Raw genomic sequence first — 22,661 nt, 5'->3', positions numbered from 1 at the left:
AACAACTTTTCATTAACTGTATTTGGCCTTCAATCAATTTTTGGCAGGTAAAAAGACCCATTTTCAGGGGAGAAATCAGATTCTGGCAGGCATTCACTTTTTGGCACCGCGGACACCGTGCAGGTAAGATCATTTGACAGATGAAAATACCCCGTCAGATCACGCTTCCACATAGACCTCGCTTCCACAGACATCAACATCTATGTGGAAGCGGTATCTGACGGGGTATTTTCATCTGTCAAATCATCCTACCTGCCAATATCTATGTGGAAGCGTGATTTGACGTTTTTTTTTTCTTCCGCCAAAGTGTCGTACACATAGATCTATGTGAAGCACATTCTGACTTCCTGCTGTTAATCGTCTATTTGCATGAAAAAGCCTTTGAAAAAACTGAAAAAGAAACTGAGATAAAAGAAACGGGGATCGTACGGTAGTATTTTCTGACGAGGTAGGACAACTCGGCAGAACACCGGCTTGGGTGTACATGGATCTATAAGTCTGATATGTGATGACATTAAAAGTATGACATGAATCTGGCTTCATTTCACCACCTCACCGCCTGCGTCGCCAGTTCCCCATATCTTCAAAATGTTTGTGCGCGAGGGTCAGGGTTGGCGTAAAGATACACACATTTTGCGGTTATTTTATTTATTTTTTTAATCCCAACCTTTGCGTAGAAGGTGGCATGCGCATCTTTTAAGCCCTGTTTTGTGCGCAAGCAAGCTTTATAAATGAGGCCCCTGGTTCCCCTGAGAAGGACGAAGGCAGCAGGATTGGCCGGCTCAGCTCCTGCACCTCTCTCTCTCCCGTGGGGCATGCCTCTTGATAAATCAGTGTTTCCCATTTCTGAGGAACAGCTAAATGCAGTATGATGTGAAGGTGAGAGGACATGACCGCCGCTTCTCAAGCCCGAGCACTCGGTTCGTATTTGACTCAGGAGAACAGACCGCGGAGGATGGGAGGATGCAGGTGGGTCTCTGAAGTAAAGCCGTTTACTTGATGACATCACACAGCTCAGCGAGCGGGCCGACATGTATTCATAAACATCCGCAGTTGAATTAAACATAAAATAAACGCTGAACATTAATACACTCTGAAGAGACCACAGACCCATCTGGATAAAGTCTTTATAACCGTTTGTTTTATATAAAGTGTTTTTTAAATGGGTTTTGTGTTCCTGTGTTTCACGAATAAACTTTGATGAAGGCAAAAGAAAACTGAAACTGAGGATATGTGCAAATAAGCTCTATTTTGATAACTCAATCACAAATATTAAGTCAGAAGAACTAAATTCTCACATGAAACATTTATAAACTTCACAACTGTAAAGCTCGTCCTCTATTAGTTCTGCTTGTTGATCCGAAGTGCATTCTGGGAGACTTGGTTGGCTCCAGTCTCCCCTGGATGCGTCATCAATAACATGGGTGGAGCCACAACACGTGCAGGGAGTTTGATCGATCTGGTCTAGCGGTGATGCTTCACAAGAACACAAGTACAGACAAGCGCGTCCAGAAACGGCTCAGACCTCTTATGGCAACCCGTTTTAATATTTAACAGCTAGACTGGATATGTGTTGCCGATATCCGCAATTCAATTCTTCCTAGTCAAAAAGAGCATTTTAGATATCTACAATTACATTCTTCCTATCCACAATTGTCATTTCAGATATCCACAACGTCATTCTGCCTGGGACAAATGACGTCACTTTTGCCAGTCATGTGTAAGGGGTTTTTCTAATTACGGATATCTATAATTCAGTTGCAGATATCCGCAATGTGAATTACGGATATCTGCGACTGAATTACGACTAGCTGTAATTCCAGTTTCAGATATCTACAATTTAATTCTGACTAGTCATAATTCCAGTTCAAGATATTTTTAACTCCCCTCAATTCAAGATATCTATATCGTTCTTTTTAGATATCTTAAATTAAGTTTTGACTAGTCAGAACGAAGTTGTAGATATCTTGAACTGGAATTACGAATAGTCATAATTTAACTGTAGATATCTATAATCAAGTTATAGATATCTTGAAATGAATTTTAATTAGAGATATTTCAAATTGGAGATATCTTTAACTTCCATTCCCCCTTGTCAAAATGTAATTACAGATATCTTGAATTAAAGTTTTGACTAGTCAAAATGACGTTATAGATATCTTGAATGACAATTCTGACTAGTCACAATGTAATTACGACAAGTCAAAATGCAGTTGTAGATATCTGCAATGTTAATTCCGGATAGTCAAACTTAGCCATTAAATGTTAAAACGGCTTGCCTCAGACCTCTGCTCTGATGCGCGTCTGTGACGTCACAGCACACCGCACCTTTCAGCAACTCCCCAAACACGACAGAGCTGAGTGATGTCAGACACACATATACAAGCGCTCAATATAAATACATTTTTGTCTTTATTTATCATTTCTAATGAACGTTAAAACACAATATTGGCAGATCTCGAGTTGACATGATTTTCTTTCCAGAGATTCAAAGGTTAGATAAAAGAGAAAAACACATTTCATTCTGCAGATAGTCCTGCAGCAGCAGGTTGTTTTTCTACACTGCTCGAGGCAAAGGAACGAGAAACGTGCCGTTCTTCTGAAATCAAAAGCCTTTTTTCTTTCATTTGACAAAGTCGATGATTACTAATCGACCTGATGACGCTGTCAGTGTTGGATCGCGGGACGAACAAGCCCAGACGGCTGGACGCTTATGTCATTAACTGCCTTTGTTTTGGCAGATTTCTTGGTTCTGATCACCTGGATCACAAGACAAAGATCCTCATTAGTAAAACAGCAATGACACGCCACAGCTGGAAGCTGGTCACGTGACCGCTGTGTTTCACCGCGTCATGACATGTGATGCGCAAGGCAGGATTGTCAGCTGGCGCTTCAGATTTCCCTAAAAGTAGAAAACCATCTAGGTACTTCCTGCATACTATGTACTACATTTTGGCAAACATCAGTATGCACTAATAGTATGCTGTTTCGAAAACAGTTTGATGGACAGCTGAATATCTGAATTAAAACAGTCCTTAGCTGAACCTGTGACATCACATAACTGGTGTCCGGGTCACCGGGATACTGGAACTATCTGCATTTGAGAGGTGGGCTTACGACAGGTCAAACATGCCAACGTTTAAGTCTTTTATTTTTCTGATGAGGCACAATTGTACTGAAAAGCAGATAATCCTGAGCAAAATGAAGGTGTATTTCTGCAGTAATCCCTGTCCTGTACAGACTGGAAGTCCGTTAGTTTGAGTCAGAGAAAAACCTGCAGGTAATTCTAGTTATTCTGCGGTCGGGGAGACGTAGAGGAGTTAACGGGTCTCATTTCATGAGTAAAGCTGGTACAAATTCAATCTTAACAGCTTCATGAAGCCTGACGACGCGCAGAGCTGCTGTATTTGGGAGCGTGCTGCTGTTGTGTCTCCTTTAACTCCAGGGAATAATTGGAAACGTGTAGAAAAGTTGATGTGAAGCCGAGATATTTTCAGAGCAACTTCACAGAAATCTGACAGCATAAGTGCGCCTCATCAGCCGTAAATGTCAGAGTCAGTGTCAGCCGCTCACAATCAAACGGAGCACTGATGTTCAATAATCACCAAGTGGGAGTATTTGAAGGGGTTCAGGGCAGAGTTTATACACACACACACACACACGCGCGCAAAAAACCACTTTGTATGAGACTGGCGGCACAGCTTTTCTAGCTACAGTTACTGATATTTCTCTCCATTTCTTCATGTAGATCCAGCAGGTAATTGGTTCACATCTGCTCTACAGAGGTTGTACAAACGGAGATTACAAATATTACATCAGCGGAACAAGTGAAGATGAGGTAGGTCGGGAAGAAGGGTTCACTTCATCCCAGCTTGGGCTGAGTTCGTGCTCATCCTGGCGGAAACGTCCCCCAGCGATGTTTCCTGCTACGCCGTGTTGATCTCGACGGTCTGGGCCACCGAGCAGAGGCCGCTGTCGTCCTCCTCCTGCAAGATCAGCAGCTCTCCCACCGCCTGCTGGCCCTGCACAACGATGCACTGCTCCGGGCCCTCCGATATCACCACCTCCACCAGCTCGGGCTCCACCCCCGCGGGGAGCGAGCTGTCTGCGGTGATGAGCAGAGAGGTGGAGGCGGCTGCTGACAGGCCGTCTGTGTGGACGTACACCACGGCGTGATGGACATCCCCTGGAGCTGGATCATCTCCAACTCTCTCAAACCGCCCCTCCTCCTCCTCCGACTCCTCCTCCTCGCCTTTTCCTTGTCCTCTCCTCCTCTTCACCTCACCTCTCTCCTCCCGTCCTGCCTCTTGTAGGGGCGGGTTCTTCTTGGGTCTGCCTTTCGTTGGTTTGGGGTGACTGCACCTCAAGGCCCTCAGATCCTCTGCTGGGGCTTCCTCTCCGCTGGTCACGCCCTCCCCGTGACTCTGCTCGGCCTCCCCGGGAGCCCCCGCATCCGTCCTGTGCAGAGCTTGATGCCTCAGCAGGCTTTGTCTCGCGGTGTAGGAGGCGCCGCAGTAGCAGCTGTACGGTTTCTCCTTCAGGTGGGACGCCCTCATGTGCCTCCTCAGTTTGGTGGCCAGAGTGTAACCTGAAGAGGAGACAGCAACCATCAACATCTACAGTCATAGAGGACAGTGCACATCTTTCATTTCTAAGGTTTAAAACATCATCAGGACATAAAATCACCCTGATGAGGTTGTCAAATACGGTAATGAAACCTTAGATCGTCATTGTTTATTAGCCAAAATACAGAAGCCGCATCTGAATAACTCCATGAATTAAGATCTTGTGAAACCACCTGCAGCAGCAACAACCCGGCGTTAACCGTCTCCTCTGTGATGTTATCCGTCTTTTGGAGGAAAGTTGACGTTGGCAGACATTTGTCACTTTGTTGCAGGGCTCTTTCAGGCCTGTACCTGCAGAACGAGCCGTATTCTCTCTCCTGCAACATGCTTTACCAGGTTAATAAAATCTGTCGTGTTCAAGGGTTGAGATTTACAAGGGAAGGACGTGCAGCAGTGGAAAAGGATGGAGATGGAAATGTGGTGAAAACGGAGGAACACGGATGGAAAGATCCCTTTTGAAGAACAGATGAAAGAAGAAAATGAGAGTGAAAGTGAAAAGGGACTGAAGGGTTGGCTTAACGGTATAAGCGTGGGGGAGAGAAAGGAGCAGAGTTTTAACCAGATACAAGCAACTTCCCGGAGGGTGAAAGGAAGCCTGAGTGGAGGAAAAGTGCAGCAGCACCGATGTTCAGGAACAAGGATGCACACATGTCCAGCAGCTACCGAGGTGAAACAGGCGAGCCTCACGTGGAGATCTGAGACGGAGAAGCAGCGGCGCGGTTAAGAGACGTGGTTACGAGCCGTCTCGGTGCAGTGAGTTTCACTACACGCATTTATCAAGTACTCTCTTTTGTGACTACTGATATTTTACAAAAATCCAGTTCAAATTCGGTCTTTTATCTAGTACAGGGGTCGGCAACCCGCGGCTCTAGAGCCGCATGCGGCTCCTTAGCGCCACCCTAGTGGCTCCCTGGAGATTTTTCAAAAATGTTTGACCTTTTTTTCTTCTTTTATCCCCTTTTTTTCTCTTTTTTTCTTCCTTTTTCCTTTCCTCTTTAATCTCGACATTTTGACTTTTTTCTCGAAATTTTGACTTTTTTCTCGACATTTCGACTTTTTTCTCGACATTTCAACTTTTTTCTCGACATTTCAACTTTTTTCTCGACATTTCAACTTTTTTCTCGACATTTCAACTTTTTTCTCGACATTCCGAATTTTTTCTCGAAGTGCATAATGAAAAATAAAAGGATGCACACATGTCCAGCAGCTACCGAGGTGAAACTGAGGAGCCTCACGTGGAGATCTGAGACGGAGAAGCAGCGGCGCGGTTAAGAGACGTGGTTACGAGCCGTCTCGGTGCAGTGAGTTTCACTACACGCATTTATCAAGTATTTAAACAGAAATAAGAAGAACGTAAATCTTTAATGGGATGTTCCAACAAAGAGAAATCTTGAGAAAAAAATATTAGAAATAATAATAAAAAACCAATACCGCAGCTTGAGTGCATAAATCTGTATTTGTGATGAAGTCTTTATGAGTTTCACACACCCAGACTAAACAGCGAGGTGCTTTCTGCTCCAACCAACCTCACAGCCAGGGAGGGCAGCTGAAACACTGATCCGTTTTTTATTATATCTGTATTTGTCGAGCACCATCTGATGTAAAAGCAGGTCACACTGCTCGAAATAAACTTCTCACACCGCCACAAAGATGTGTTCTCACAGTGCAGACATGTTCTGCTCATTAAAGTACAGTTAAAAGTAAAGTAAAGTACAGAGGTCGCAGCGCTACTTCTGGAAACTTTCTGCCGCTCTGAACCTATTATCTACCAAACATACCATACTGATAAATAAAACACTTTGGCAGACATTTGTCACTTTGTTGCAGGGCTCTTTCAGGCCTGTACCTGCAGAACGAGCCGTATTCTCTCTCCTGCAACATGTTTGACAGCTGTTTTGAGGAGTTTCTGCTGAGATGTTGATTTTACTTGTTGACAAGCGTGATGCAGTGCATCTTTGGTCTCATCAGTCCAGAGGATATTGTTCCAGAAGTCTTGACGACTCCGACACTCAAGGAAGTGAAATGTAATCAAAACGGGATCCTTTGTAGGGATCCTCTCTTCAATGTCGCCACTTATCAGAAGAGTCTGAGCCTGTCAGCTGCAAATGCAAACACTTTTACCTTCAGTTGGACCGTTTTATTGTGTTGCAGGTGACTCTCTTTTGTGACTACTGAAATTTTACAAAAAATCCAGTTCAAATTTGGTCTTTTATCTAGTACAGGGGTCGGCAACCCGCGGCTCTAGAGCCGCATGCGGCTCTTTAGCGCCACCCTAGTGGCTCCCTGGAGATTTTTCAAAAATGTTTGACCTTTTTTTCTTCTTTTATTCCCTTTTCTTTTTTTTTTCTCTTTTTTTCTTCCCTTTTCCTTTCTTCTTTAATCTTGACATTTTGACTTTTTTCTCGAAATTTTGACCTTTTTCTCGACATTTCGACTTTTTTCTCGACATTTCAACTTTTTTCTCGACATTTCAACTTTTTTCTCAAGATTGTACTTCAACATTAATCTCGACATTTCGACTTTTTTCTCGACATTCGGAATTTTTTCTCGAAGTGCATAATGAAAAAAAAAAAATCCTCCCTCAGTTATAACTAATATAGAAACATGCAGCATGTGCAGTCTTCATTCTAAGGCTGATACAATTTTTATTTTTTGCGGCTCCAGACAGATTTGTTTTTTGTGTTTTTGGTCCAATATGGCTCTTTCAACATTTTGTGTTGCCGACCCCTGATCTAGTATGTAGCTTGTCCAGAAGTAACTTTGCAACTTTGGGGAAATTTACGAAAAAATCTTGGAGAGGGTGACTTCTTGTTACAGTTGGATTGTTTTTCCAATTGCAATAAATAAGAAAATAAAAAAAGATTACATAAGTTTAAACAGTTTTAATAAGTTCTGTTCAGTCAGAACAAGCTACATATATATGAGGTTTTGGGACACAAAAACAACATCTTGCTGGTTTTCTTTGAAGGTCGGCACGGACCTGAAGCGTATAAATAAACCTGTCGATACTGCAGAAACATCTCTATCAACAGCAGTAGGTGCCGGTGAGCCCGGCATGCGGGCAGAAAGCTCCTCGTCGACGCTCTTCAACCCCATCAATATTGAAACCAGTGAACTCAGCACACTAGTTCTTGCTGTTGAACACTTCATAAAAAGAATATGCGGACGTATGCGTCATCAGCAGTTCCAGCTTTCCCATCTCGTATGCAGGGCCGAGCTGACGCAGCTGGGCCAGATAAAGGAGGCTGAGGAGGGTGAGGGGGCGGCCAGCCTTCATCACTGACTCATGTTCACTCTTCTGCCTCATATTTTCAAACTCTACTAATTTTATGACGAAAGAAAATAATTAGAGCATAAAATATATGCAAATGCCTCCGGAAGAATTTTACAACCAGAATAACACAAGTTTAGTCATTAATTAACACACTTTAATACAAATCTTTTAACATAACGCCAAGATTTTGTGAGAAATATCTGTTGAACATTACCGGGTTAATAAAATCTGTCATGTTCAAGGGTTGGAAGGATCCCTTTTGAAGAACAGATGAAAGAAGAAAATGAGAGTGAAAGTGAAATGAGACTGAAGGGTTGGCTTAACGGTATAAGCGTGGGGGAGAGAAAGGAGCAGAGTTTTAACCAGATACAAGCAACTTCCCGGAGGGTGAAAGGAAGGCTGAGTGGAGGAAAAGTGCAGCAGCACCGATGTTCAGGAACAAGGATGCACACATGTCCAGCAGCTACCGAGGTGAAACTGAGGAGCCTCACGTGGAGATCTGAGACGGAGAAGCAGCGGCGCGGTTAAGAGACGTGGTTACGAGCCGTCTCGGTGCAGTGAGTTTCACTACACGCATTTATTAAGTATTTAAACAGAAATAAGAAGAACGTAAATCTTTAATGGGATGTTCCAACAAACAGAAATCCTGAGAAAAAAATATTAGAAATAATAATAAAAAACCAATACCGTAGCTTGAGTGCTTAAATCTGTATTTGTGATGAAGTCTTTATGAGTTTCACACACCCAGACTAAACAGCGAGGTGCTTTCTGCTCCAACCAACCTCACAGCCAGGGAGGGCAGCTGAAACACTGATCCGTTTTTTATTATATCTGTATTTGTTGAGCACCATCTGATGTAAAAGCAGGTCACACTGCTAGAAATAAACTTCTCACACCGCCACAAAGATGTGTTCTCACAGTGCAGACATGTTCTGCTCATTAAAGTACAGTTAAAAGTAAAGTAAAGTACAGAGGTCGTCGCGCTACTTCTGGAAACTTTCTGCCGCTCTGAACCTATTACAGTATCTACCAAACATACCATACTGATAATACTGATAACACTTATAATTAACATACTGCTCAAAGTAACTCGAATAACAGAAGAAAAATAAGTTACAGAGCTTGTATCCACCCTTCTATTTATTTATTTTCATGCAGAATTTGTTTGACTTTTATATTTCAGTGTTATTTTCTCACCTTTTCCACAGACGGGGCAGCGATGGGGTCTCTCTCCAGTGTGCAGTCTCTCGTGGGACTTCAGACTGTGAGGGTCCCTCAGGGACTTCCCACAGAAGCTGCAGAGGAAACCCCCTCCGGTGTGGGAGAACATGTGCCGGCGGAGATCGGGTTTCTGGGAGAAAGTCTGGCTGCACTCCGGGCAGGGAAACGGCCGCTCTTTACTGTGGATTCTCAGGTGGACCTCCAGGTTCCCTGAGATTGATGGTGAGACAGACAGAGAAGATCAGGCCTGGACCGGTAACCTGGCAACTCCGACAAATAAAAGATGGGTCGGATAAAGAGTGAAATTAGAAAGTCCTATGAGATGTGGTGGAGGAATCGATCTAAAGAAAAACAAAGCGTCAACATTCCAGCTTCTGGGTGGAAGCCAAACGTGAAATGTTGCAATTCCTCGACTGACCACAAATGTACAGGGGGGATTTTATTTGTTGGTAACATTTTTACACAGCCACAAACTTATGTATAATTAAGGGCATGGTCTTCAGGTCGGTGGCCAGCACAGCCAGTAGCTAGCCATCACTTTCCTGACTGATTTATATATGTTATATATATTGTATATATATTTATTAGGGGTGTAACGGTATTTGTATTCGTCCCGTCACGGTACGGGGGTCACGGTTCGGTTCACGCAGTCATACGGCGAATACGTCTGACTGAGTTAAAAAAAAAAAAAAAAAAAATCAATCATCGTTTTTTTTCCCCCTTATAAATATCAACAGTCACGTTCCATTACAGACCTAAATGTGTGCTAGTCTGTGCATATCAATAAATATATGTGCAATTCATATATCATCATAAATTGTAGGCTATAATAACGATAAAATGTTCTAATTCTTAATTTACAACTGTCCTGAACGCATCAGGGCCGTGTGCCAAAGCGGGTTGGCTGTAAAGCCTGATTTATGGTTCTGCGTTAAATCGACGCAGAGCATACGCCGTAGGGTACGGCGCAGTCTACGGCGAGGTTATGCGGCGGCGCGCAACCTTTGCCGTAGGCGCTGCGTTGGTGTAACGCGGTACCATAAATCAGCCTTAACAGTCACAGTGAAGGAGATTAGCGCTAAAGTTTAAAAGAGGACTAAATTTGTACAAAGTTTTGAATGTTACCCCGTTTTCCACGTTACCTGGATTATTTTGGGTTATGGAAGAGTCAACTACCGTTGGTGAGTGAGTGTAACTTTCAGAAATAATTTATTTATCAGTTTCTTGACCAGCTGCCTATTTTAATGAGCTTGTGTTGTTGTGAACGAGACCGCCGAGTCTATTCTCTGTTATAGAGTCAGAAATTATGTTATAGACCGCCGTGTCTATCTATCTAAATAGATTGTGTAATTTAGACCAGTTATGTTTTTTTTGTATTTAAATTGTATCAAAGAATGAACTGAGTCAGTCCGTGACTACCTGAGTTTTCAGAGCCATGTGATTGACAGCTGTCAGGCCTGTGTGTGTGTGTGTGTGTGTGTGTGTGTGTGTGTGTGTGTGTGTGTGTGTGTGTGTGTGTGACTTTACTCTGCTTTCTGCAGCATAGGCCTATAGGCTTGGCTCAATAAAACTGAGAATAAATGTAGTTTGATGGTAGGATGATGTTGTTGAACGTTAAAATGACTATCATAAGGCCCATGGAGAATGCTCCGCCCCCAGACGGCTCTGCCCATATGCAGCAGTAGAGGAGCCCGGGTTCAAGTATTTATTAAAAGTGCTCGAGCCTCGTTACAATGTCCCATCCCGCGCTCACATAAACCAGTCCGCGGTAAAATTAAAAACACTAATGCACAAGTTAAATGTTTTATTCTATTTATTTTACACTTTAATAAGAGATGCTTTTTAGTTTTGTAGCCAATTGAACAAACTTTAACTTTCAAATGCTATGATCAAAATAAAGGAAGAAAAAACTCGTCTTATACATTTGGGACTTTTTGTATTTTTTTTCCCGTTGTACCGAACCCGTACCGAACCGTGACCCCTGTACCGAGGTACGTACTGAACCGTGACTTGTGTGTACCGTGACACCCCTAATATTTATCTATGATTGATTCCTGAGCTGTGCATAAAGACGTGCCAGAACAAAGTCATCCATATAAGAGAATATGTTTTGTTGTGCTGCTCACTTTTCAGCCGACCATAATGTCTGGTTGTGGGCTGGAAGGGGTCAGGAGACAAATACTAGGAGTTAACAGCTTACGCTAACTGTCCTGCTGCTAAATGCCACCAAAATGACATTTAACATTTGAAATGAGGGGCTCCCTTTTCAAATGTTTCCCGGCAGCGTGGCAACTCCCCTGATGTGCATCGGATGGAGGCACCTGGAGTGACGGAGAACCATTTCAGGAACCTACAGGTCTGCTGGGATCTGGAGTCAATCAGCCTGTGACGCCAGCAGGCTCTAACCCCGCGGGCGGCACAATGAATGTAAAGGTGTATTTGCATAATAATCAGACGAGCTAAAAGGGTTAGCTGTGACTGACAGAAGGTGAGCGTGTTAAAGCCAGTTTCCTAGGCTTGTTGATTCTGCCTATTTCAAACAATAGGACTGGAAAAGAGGCTTAAAAAGCACTCTTAGGAAAACCTACTGATGACATCACAGAGTTTGTCCAGTTCTTCTTATACAATCTGTAGTCAAAGTCCTGACTGAGCTGTTTCAGAGCGCTACGGGCTAGATCAGCTCACACATAATAACAGGAAATAATCAACGAGAAGTGGTTACAAACAGTATAAATGAATAAAAGTCCCAAAAATAGAAAAGGTAGAGAAGAAAATGTCAGAAAAATCAGCAGGGTACGGCAAAACTTTTCAAAAGCTACGCAACTAATACCAATGGCACTTTGGTGAACCCGTGGGACACGAATGCACAACTTTTAATGAATAACATGGCTTTATTCTGAAACAGCAGGATTCCCATCTAACAGTCACACACTCCTGCTTTGCTTTTCTGTTTTAAATCATTCCTCGTGGCGAGGTGTAAATTAAATACCATTAGGCCGATCTAGAGAAACTTTAAAGGGCTAAATCTTGCTCCCAGTCTGACCCTGGACAGATGACACATGCTAATGGAGGAGTCGGCGGTAACAGCAGGACGGAGGTGGAATTAATATGCATCTATCCAATAAAGTGTGAAGATTAGCCTCTCAATACAAAATTATGCTGTCACTTTGATGGATGAAAGCACAGATTACAGGAATTGATCACAGCTGGAAGTATCTTCACCTGGTGCAAAATAAATATAAAAGCAGCGTCTCGTTGACAACAACTGAGTCACGCCGTCACTTCAAAAAGACCACAACAAAGTTAGAGTTGAACGAAGACTTTTCCAACGCGTGTTGAACATCGCAAGCTTTCCTAATATCATGCAGCCTTGATTGACAGCTTTTGAACAGAAGCATGTTATAGTACAAGCGTTGGCTTTGGATGGTTTTAGCTTAATATAGAACTAAAAATGGTAACTTTTTAAATACTAAAAGTAAAAACCCCTAAAAAGGAAACATCTGAACATCCATGTCCATGTCCATGTCCTTACAAGTGAATAACTTTACTTGAAAAGATATTGCCCCTTTTTGTTAAATAGTTAATTGGTGGAAGGTTGATTTTTTTCTCTGTTATATGCAAACAGAGGGGGTGGTTATCTGAGTCAGACCCCCGCAGTCCAGACCAGAGCCTGATCAAGAAGAGAAGTCAGCAAGATAAGAAGTCAAATAAATTAACACATTTTAATAAAGGTCTGTTTCTGTTCCGCTCCTTGGATCAAAAAACATTGTCAAGGTCGTCTTTTGGGTCATTAGTGGACTTTGTTGTCCACTAATGGACTTCGGTCGGGAAGGGTTTATAACGGTTAATCCTCCGTCTAGTCTTTGAACTAAGCATCGCTACCAAGGACTTTCAGTCTACATAGAATCATGAACCAACCAACCAATTATAACTAATGTTATCATTAGTTATAATATAAACTGCTATCATATGATCTATATTTGTTATGTAGTTTAATGTCTTGAGCCCAAAGGCCTTTATTAACTTCCACCGTTCAGACCTTATTATAGAGAGGCCTTAATGCTCACTGCTTTATTTTGATCCATTCAAATCAATCTTATGTGACACACATAAAACAACCCGAGTATTATCAAGTAAATTGATCACTTATCCAGGAAAATCTCCAGATCCAGAAACTGCAATTACATTTTTTTTTCATTTATGTGGTGGATTTCAGTTTGGGACCATGAATTATGTGAGGAAGTTGGTAAAATGCAGCACTGAATGGGATAACAATCTATTAGCCTTTTTTTTTTTTTTTTTCTTTTTAAATCACTTTGTTTTGATTAAAATCAAATGCATATTAAACTAACTGGTATGAAATGAGGGGAAGCTGTGCACGGCTCAACATCCTTCACAAAATGCCTCCCTCATGAAGCAGAAAAACCCTCTTAACTTTTCTTTACCCAAGACTGGATGAGAAAACTCCTGAGATATTGTTTTACCGATCTGAGAGGAAAGCTATATTTTTAAACTGAATACTGGGAGGCATACATTCCTGATCAAATGACAAACACAGCGTTAGACATCCACCTGATGGTGCATACTTAAAGTTAAATGCACTTTATCAAATTAAAATCCTTCCTGATGTTAATTGGAAGGAGATAACTGGATGCTCCTTACCTGGACAGGACTTTTATTGTGAAGATGTGCATGCAGATGTGCATGCAGGAGTAGTTCAGTATGAGAGACCCAGACAACATCTGTGCCGGACCACAAACTGACATATGTTGATATTTCAGTTTGGACCTCTGATGTGCAGATTCATATCAATTAAATTAAATTGTGCAAATTCACAACAAAAGTCAGCTCAGGGCATTTAACACAAAAGCAAGCAGGTTCAACACAGTCCAGTCAAGTCCAATCAGTGGAAACCACATCTATCAAATTCAACCGACAGAGTCCAGATACAAAATCCATAAAATACCAGTTTATGAAAACAGGCCGTTTCAGGACCCCGACAGATGCATCACTTGGGGAGATACGGGTCAAAGGATGGTCAACCATCGGGTTCAGGCCTGCTGACACCACATGCATCTGAGCTTACCAGGGCGTTTTTAATACCGCGATCTCTGCGGGAAAGTGTAAAAGCTGTAACCAAACACCAACATCCTGGACGAGGAATACCCCGCTAGTAGGAAAAGTTGTTTTTCCCTGCTGACAAAAACAGACCACAAACCACAGTCGTGATGGGACCTTCAATTGCTAATGTTCACCGGCATTTCCACGGCTCCTCTGGTGTGGACTGGATGGAGGAGCCTGGAGCTGTGGCGGATCATCTCCGGATCATTTGAGGCAGAAGTCTGCTGGGACTCAGTCGGGCCATGATTCAGGTAGGTGTAGCCAAGTACAAGAGGTCTATCCCGCTAGCCGCAGGCCAAGTGACCACAGGTCCCAGCGAAGCTCTGGCAGTCCTCGTTTAAGCTCTGGCACCGCTCGCTTCGGATATCATTTCAGCGGAGACACTTGAGATGAGATGAGGTGGGCGTGGCTTCCTAGGCCTGTTTATTGTTTATTGTTTGAGGAGGCTTCAAAAGCACTCTTCAGAAAACATTTGGGTTTGTCCAGTTCTTCTTATACAGTCTGTGGTTCTGGTTGAGGAAGTAGAGCCAGAGGGTTGGTGGTTTGATCCTCGACTTCCCTCGTTCACAAGTAAAGTGTCCTTGAATTAATACATAAGGATAAATGAATGATTAGAGACACAACATAAAGGTTTCTTGTTGTGTAAATGCATTTTTATAGCTGACTCACAAGTTTCTGAGTGGCTGCTTCATGCCAGAGATCCTCAAAAAAGTTGAGGAGGGAATCTTAACAGTTGCTACAGCAAGCAGAAAAGTTGCTTGGGTGGTGCCGTAACAGCCAAAATGAGCCGAGTACATCCCTGACTAATCTCTGCACACACAGACTACCCCAACATCAGTCTTCTCACATAAACCAAGTGAAGACAGCAAGCCAAGTGTACGCCACGCCTGTGGCTATAGAGACATCATCACTTGGCAACCTCAGTGAGCACAAGCACGTCTCTCTGTATGTTCATCCTACTGAAATATTTAAATATATGAATAATCTGAAAGGCTGAGTCCGACAGGCAGAGGTCAAAACACACAAGTATCAGAACATTTTTAACAACAGATACTTTAAACATCTAGTTTTAATCTCTTATCTTGTCAATGAACATGTCAATAATTTCAAGGATCTTTGGTTTGAAACAGCTTATTGAACCGCCTGAAGTAAAGAGGGCTTAATGAGCGGCAGCCAAGATTAAAGAGAAGGCACTTGAGGACGTGTTTATCTATTGTTGTGCAGAAGTTGAACTGGGCGCTCTCGCATTATGCATAATACACGCCTGAGTGCACCCACTAGGCGATTAACAGCGTTTAACCGGGAGGTGGAACAATTAGATGGTGAACTTCCATTAAAGAAAGAAAAACAGTGGTGCAGCTGGTAGTGCAGCCGCCTCACAGCTAGAGGTATCATTTCCTGGGCTCAATGATCGCCGGGGACACTGTGGGTGTTGAGGGCGTGTTTACTTCCCCCATGACTTCAGCACCCACACCCCAGGAGGGGTTAGAGAAAGGGCCTTTCTGTGTGGAGGTTGCATGTTCTCCCCGTGTTCCCTTCCCTCAAAAAAAACATGCAACAGTCCTGGGCTGTACATGCCCTCTCTGGCCAGCCGGGGCGCCAGATGGGGTGGATCTGGCTGGAATCACGTGATCCTTCCACGCTACGTCCGGCCAGAGAATAGAAATAAAAAATATTTAAAAAAAACTAAATAGGGCTTGGTCGCCAAGGTGCATTGTGGGACGCAGCGGCCGTTTTGGCAGCTTCGTGAGTGTAAACAAACAGCAGTGTAGTAGCAGTTTGGTAGCACGGAACGCAAAAAAAAAAATTTTAAATGCCGGAAAGGAACTGGAATTTACTGGGATACCTTAAACAAGGAAGCCAGGGACCGGTATATGGAGAAAATAATTATTATTAAGGGTTTGGATCCATATGAAATCCCTACTAGTAAGGACTTACTGCTACAGTTCTGCACAACCGACGTCTTCGGCTACCTTGTTGAGTGTTTGGCAGCTGCTTTGGTAAATGTTTGACTCGCCATGTTTTCAATAAATTACTATAATATTGCAAAATACAGTACATGTTTTGTATTACTCTTACTTTTTTCTTTTCTCTTTTTTTTGACTGCTATGTTATGCAGAAGAGGCTTCGAAGCATGAGCAATATTTTTGTTTTCCTCGTGGGATTATTTTTTTCCTCTGTAGCTACAAATAGAGTTAATATTTTTTCCTCAACAAACTAGTTTTATCTGAAGATTGGGGTTAATCGCACCGCAGAGAGCTGGCCAGCAACTGCATTTAGCTCGAGAAGTAGGAATAACACCCGTGTGAATGATCCAACCCTGGTCTGTGTGAGTGTTTATTTGGTTCTGCCTCCGAGCAGGAAAGCGGTGAAAAGTTAAACCATTAGGGATCTTTTCCCGACATTTGTTATGTGTGGATTTGTTGCACCCCACAACACAGCAACGGGTTACCATGGTTTACAGAATAACGGAAAGTAACGATTACAAGTAAGACACAACGAAGAGGGAGCACGTCTGTACACAGTGCGCAGTGGTCCGAAGAGCAGCTAAGTTAGCTTCCAACATGGCGGCTCCGCCAGATGATGACGTCAAGACGACCAAGCCCTATAACTGGCCACTAAATAGGCCGACTTGTGGTTTAACAGAAAAAACGAATGAAACTGGTCTTGACAAGTTATTACGTATTAGCGATGCAGGCAATGAATTAGTGGTTGATATCAGAGGAAATTGCCACATTTTTATCAGTGCGACAAATAAATCAAACATGTGTGACGGCCTTACTAATTTGTGTGTGTCTTCACAGCAGTTCTTATCCCGATGGCTGAAGAGGGGACCGTCCAATCTTTTTAGCCACACCTGAGGGTGTGGTCTCACCTTATAAAACGCCTCAGTTGTCAGCCTGCTCACTCTCTTCTCCCTGATTGAACAGCTGACAGCCACATAGCCAACATGGTGTAATTTGGATTTGCTTTTGTTGTGTTTATTCTATTTTACCCACATCTACACACACATACTGCATCCACTCACAACATTGCAACATACTTTACTTTCTTAATTTGGAGTATGTTAAGTTAAATAAATCACCTTTTGTACCTTAAATTGTTTGTGGAGACTCTGTTTTGTTGCAAACTGTGAGCCAGGTTTGTAACACATGAAAATGGTGAATCTGTTTTGGCGGGCAGCGGCTTTTAAAGGGATCGTCGTGTGTTCATCATCTCATCTGGGCAACATCCCAGTCAGGACCCCATCTCACCCGAAAGGTCATCATTGCCGTGTCAGATATTATGAAGCAACAGCGAATAGCGCTAATACTTAAAACCACAACGCAGAGCACCGATGTTCCCGTTCAGCAGACTTTAGAAAATTATTATTATTGTAATTTATAATAAATTATAATAATTAGTGAATAATTTGATCAGGAATTAATTTATATATAATTATATAAGTTTTCTAAAGACAGCTAAAACACTAAAGCCATTAAATACAGAATAAATCAGAAACCTCCCACTGGCCACTTTATCAGATACAGCTGCTGTACCTCATACAGGTGAAGCATAAACACCTTCATCTGTCGTACAAACAGCTATCTCAAGGGGTTAAATAGGTGTATTTCTTCCGACTTACATACTTAGAAATACTTGAATATGAATGTTATTAGCACATAAACCAATCCTAATTCTGTTAAACCCTTTTCTTGAGGGATGACTTTAGTGTTGTAGTTGTGAGAGTTCTCATATCGGTATCTGATTTACTGAATCCACATGTAAAAAGTTTGGATTACAAGTGTCTTCTTTTTCTTTTGATAAATAACAACTACAGTGATTAAGTTTTGCATGTTAAGTCTGATATTCTAGGTGCACGAACAGGTTCAGTGTGTTCACACTGTAAAGACTCTTCAGCTTTCTGAGCCACACTTGACCTGATGGATATGAGAGGAAACTACGTTTTTATAGCATTCTGGACAATATCATAAGTTAACTAAAAGCTGGGTTTGATTATTTTGGGTGAATTACCTCTTCTTGCTGGTTTTTTTATTCTACAGGATTTAATGAAATGTCAGAACAGCCTGATGACACCAGACTGCAGAGCCTGTCATTTACACTTGGCTCCTGGCTGTTAGGCTACAGGCTGATCTCATTGGACTACACAGCTCACAAGCAGCAAATGTGAATCTCTTGGACAGCTTCTCAGCCTCTCTGGCACGGATGCTCACTCTGCCGGCTACAACAGTGGAAAAGTTATCATCGGCTCTGAAAAGACTTAAAACATACAGCTGGCATCTGACTGATCAACAAAGACTTTCATCCCTGGCAAGAAACTCCAGAGACAAGAGATTTTTTAAAACTAAAAGATGGAAAGGAGGACTTTTACAACAAACTTTATTTTCTTTTTTTACACAGAAGGATAGGTGAATGGACTTCATTTACAGGTGAAAGTGAGACTAGACCTGCTGAATCAGGATTGGAATAGTATGAACTGTGGAGCTGCCACGTACGGAGGCTGCGGAGCAAATGCGCTCTCTGAGCTGCTATAAATGTACTTTGACTTTATATCAAATAAATAAACTCCATCAGAAATCTCAACTTAAAAGGGACCTATAATAGCATCTAATACCTATTTTAAACAGGCCTTGAATGTCTTTAAAACAAGCTTTTGATTGTTTTTGCAAAATAAATTAGAAATTCAGCCTCTGAGCCATGTCTTAATCTTCCCATTCTCTAACCTCATTATCTACAGGACTGTCTCATAAAATTAGAATATTGTGATAAAGTTCTTTATTTTCTGTAATGCAATTAAAAAAACAAAACATGTCATACATTCTGGATTCATTACAAATCAACTGAAATATTGCAAGCCTTTTATTATTTTAATATTGCTGATTATGGCTTACAGTTTAAGATTAACAGCTTGTCCTAACTGCATGCGAGCGTCCGACTGTCGTGTCGCACTGCGTGGAATCGGACGCGCTCTGTCCACACTGAATGCGTTATCGGCCCCCACGTTCTACCACGTTCTTTTGATTGACAGCAGATACTCGCCTTTTAAAAGGCTGATTTATGGTTCCGCGTTACACCAACGCAGAACTTATGGCGTAGGGTACGCGGCGCACTCACCGAACGGTGCGCGTCGCCGCGTACCCTACGCCGTCGATTTTACGCGGAACCATAAATCTGCCTTTATTCACCCGCCCGAGACTCGCCTTTTATTCGCCCCACCGCCCGTGCGCTCCCTTTGCCAGCTCTCTGTCCATCTCCTTCCAGCAGCTGCCACTTTATTGAGGTTTTTGTAGTGAAATGAGGAGGAATCATAGAGATAACTTCTCATTTCAACTAACTGGACCAGCCGTTCCTCATCATGACTGTTTCCTACAGCGGTTACAACCGACTTTCAACGCAGGCGGCAGGAAGAAAATAGAAGCAGGTCTAACGTCCGACCAAAGTGGGGAAAAAAACGAACAAAATAACGGCGTGTGTTGACGCAATCAAACAGCGAACAGCTGGAGTGAGCGGCGTGTTCGTGGTGTTAAAGCAGCAAACATGTGAGCATGTCAGATCATTACTGGGATGTGGGAAAAAGCAGAGGACACGAGAAATGATCAAATAGGTACCAGATCTTGTTGGATCCGGCACAAATTAAGCCCTAATAAGATTAAGATAAGATTCTTATTATATCTTATTATCTTATCAGAACCTTCCAGCTCCTTGGCGATCTCCCTCCAGCAGCTGCCACTTTATTGAGGTTCTTGTATTGAAATGACTGTTTCCTACAGCGCTTTCAACTTTTTTTTCCAACTTTCAACCGGCTTTCAACGCGACCGACGGGAAGAAAATAGGAGCAGGGCGTGCGACAAAAGTCCAGCTCAAAACGGCGCGCCGCATCGCGCCGCATCGCGCCGCGTCGCGCCGCGTCGCTCGCAACCAGTGTAGACAGTGCAAATAAAAAATAAAGCAATGGAACTGTTTTTGACGCTGACGCTCGCTCGCGTCGCATGCAGTGTGGACACGGTGTAAGATTCCCAGAATATTCAAATTTTTTGAGATAGGATATTTGAGTTTTCCTTAAGCTGTAAGCCATGATCAGCAATATTCAAATAATAAAAGGCTTGCAATATTTCAGTTGATTTGTAATGAATCCAGAATGTATGACATTTTTGTTTTTGTAATTGCATTACAGAAAATCACAATATTCTAATTTTCTGAGACAGTCCTGTATGCGGGATTCTGAGTGGGCGGGGCTATGATAAAGAGGCTCTGTGCTGATTGGCTGCCTGAATGACGCGATACACCGCTACGGAAAAATGGCGGAAGCTCCGGCCGGCGGAGTTAGTTGTGGTCTGGTTTCACGCATCGCTCCCGTCGTTACGTAACGACGGGCGCAGAATCTGAACGGCTCGTAGATCCACATCACACTGGACGGCTCATCCGGGAGGCTGAACAGACACTGCAGAATTTGGTTGCTTTCCTCCTTCTCTGAGTTGGCAGGCTGAGGGGAAACCACTTTATATATGTTAAAGCAAGAAAAAACATGTTTTTCATAATAGGTCCCCTTTAAGGCTTTGTTTCATTGGATTGTAATGCGGAGGATTGAGACCTCAGGCATCTATGAATTATTCGCCCGCCATCCTTGGTTGTCCAGCTGCTTACCTTTCTGGCTGAAGCCCTTCCCGCAGTGCTGACAGATGTGAGACTTCTCCCCCGTGTGCAGCTTCATGTGGTTCCTCAGGGAGCCGCGGTTGGCCAGCAGTTTGGGACAGAGTTTACACTGCATCTGGAACAGGAAGGCTTTTTAACCTCTTTGACCTGATAAGGCTCATACTTTTCACCCAGGGGGCCACACATGACTTTCTAGATGAAAAAATATTAATCGATAAACATGAGGGCAAAGTCAGTAATTTACAATAAATGCTTCTAGTCTGGAATGGATGTAGAGGGAAGTTACAATATTTCTCATTGGTCTACATGTATGCAAGAGGATATAAGTGCATCCAGTCGCCACACCCCATTTTTAGGACAGCAGGTCTGCTAGTCACCAGAGATTAGAGGCCTTTGAGTGACGAGGAAACCTTGTTTCTACCTTTGGAGATTGTGTGTAGATCATCCTGCTGCAGTGAAGGAGGCGGTGGACGCGCAGGGAGGGGCGGCGCGCGAACGCTTTGCCACAGTGTTCACAGGTGTGCGGTCTTTCTCCGGTGTGCAGGACCATGTGCTCTTTCAGGTCCCGCTTCAGGCCGTAGGTTTTGTCGCAGTGAGGGCAGGAGAACGGACGCTCGCCGCGATGAGCCATCTGCAGACAAACCCATTATCATGTCAACAATACAAGCAATTGTTATCCTCCAGCGGGATAAATCGCTGCTCGTCTGGATGACTAAGCTCCTTCCCATCAAGGGAGTCTTTTGTTAAAAGAAAGTACCTTGTATCCACACACAATAAACACTGGAGTGCAATTCTGATCCAATTTGTTTCAAGTGGCTTTTTTTTTTTTACTAAACGCTCAACAAATAGGATGACGGAATAACGATTCTTTGTACACTCGTTTTGCATTTAGAAAAAACAGGACAGCAGCAGAGAAGAAGGGAAAAAAAGCTTCACAGATATGTTTATAAATTATATCAATTTAGAGATACTATCGGATTTTATCCACTAGCACTCAGATTATTTTAGTTTTTCACCAGTAAGATGTTTAAACCTGCACATCTTAGCACCTTATGCCTGTAAAAATTCAAATGTTTTCTAACAAGCAACAAAACTTAAATCACATGAGATGATGTTCAGCGTCGTCACTGTCCAACTTCATAGAAATTAACGATATAAGAGTGAAGAGAAAAAATAAGAAGCGAGAGGGGCAGGCAGTTGAGGGGCGATCGCCTTGGTCCAGGGCTGTCCATATGGAGTAAGATAACTTCCAAAAAGATGTGTCCATGTTATAACTATTCATATTCTTAATGATAAACATTTGTATGTAAATAAAAAAGTTGTTCCCAAAATTCTGCTGTCACACACATGAGTCTGATAAATTATTAGGGTTAGGATTGTTTTTATGTGAGTATGAATCTAAAAGCTGTGAGTGCAAAGTCTTGTGAATACAACAGTTTTTCGACTCGTACCCACAAAATTGAATTTGTGTTCACAGTGAACACTCGTCGTAGAAATTAGAGTTGTATTCACAAGACTTTGCACTCACAGCTTTTAGATTCATACTAACATAAAAACAATCCTAACCCTAATAATTTATCAGACTCATGTGTGTGACAGCAGAATTTTGGATACAACTTTTTTATTTATATACAAATGTTTATCATTACGAATACGTATAGTTATAACATGGACACATCTTTTTGGAAGTTATCTTACTCCATATGTCCAGCGCTGCCGGTGATGCATCAATCCCAGAATGAGGCTGAAACCGGGCGTAACCAGTG

At 42.6% G+C, this 22,661-nt stretch overlaps 1 protein-coding gene across 1 annotated transcript in view; it reads right to left on the bottom strand.

The window, feature by feature from the left end:
• Positions 1-2,296: 2,296 nt before the first annotated feature.
• znf408 (zinc finger protein 408) overlaps positions 2,297-22,661 on the bottom strand; it is a 43,898-nt gene continuing 23,533 nt past the window's right edge. The window contains exons 6-9 of the mRNA XM_061709052.1: positions 21,317-21,526; positions 20,887-21,010; positions 9,097-9,330; positions 2,297-4,588 (exon numbers count right to left, since the gene is read on the bottom strand). Of these exons, the coding sequence (XP_061565036.1) occupies positions 3,927-4,588; positions 9,097-9,330; positions 20,887-21,010; positions 21,317-21,526 (1,230 nt within the window). The 3' untranslated portion in view covers positions 2,297-3,926. The remainder of the gene's footprint in view (positions 4,589-9,096; positions 9,331-20,886; positions 21,011-21,316; positions 21,527-22,661) is intronic.

Source organism: Cololabis saira, chromosome 2 (genome assembly GCF_033807715.1).
Source record: "Cololabis saira isolate AMF1-May2022 chromosome 2, fColSai1.1, whole genome shotgun sequence".
NCBI classification, from domain to species: Eukaryota; Metazoa; Chordata; class Actinopteri; order Beloniformes; family Belonidae; genus Cololabis; species Cololabis saira.
This window is presented reverse-complemented; position numbering and strand designations above follow the sequence as displayed.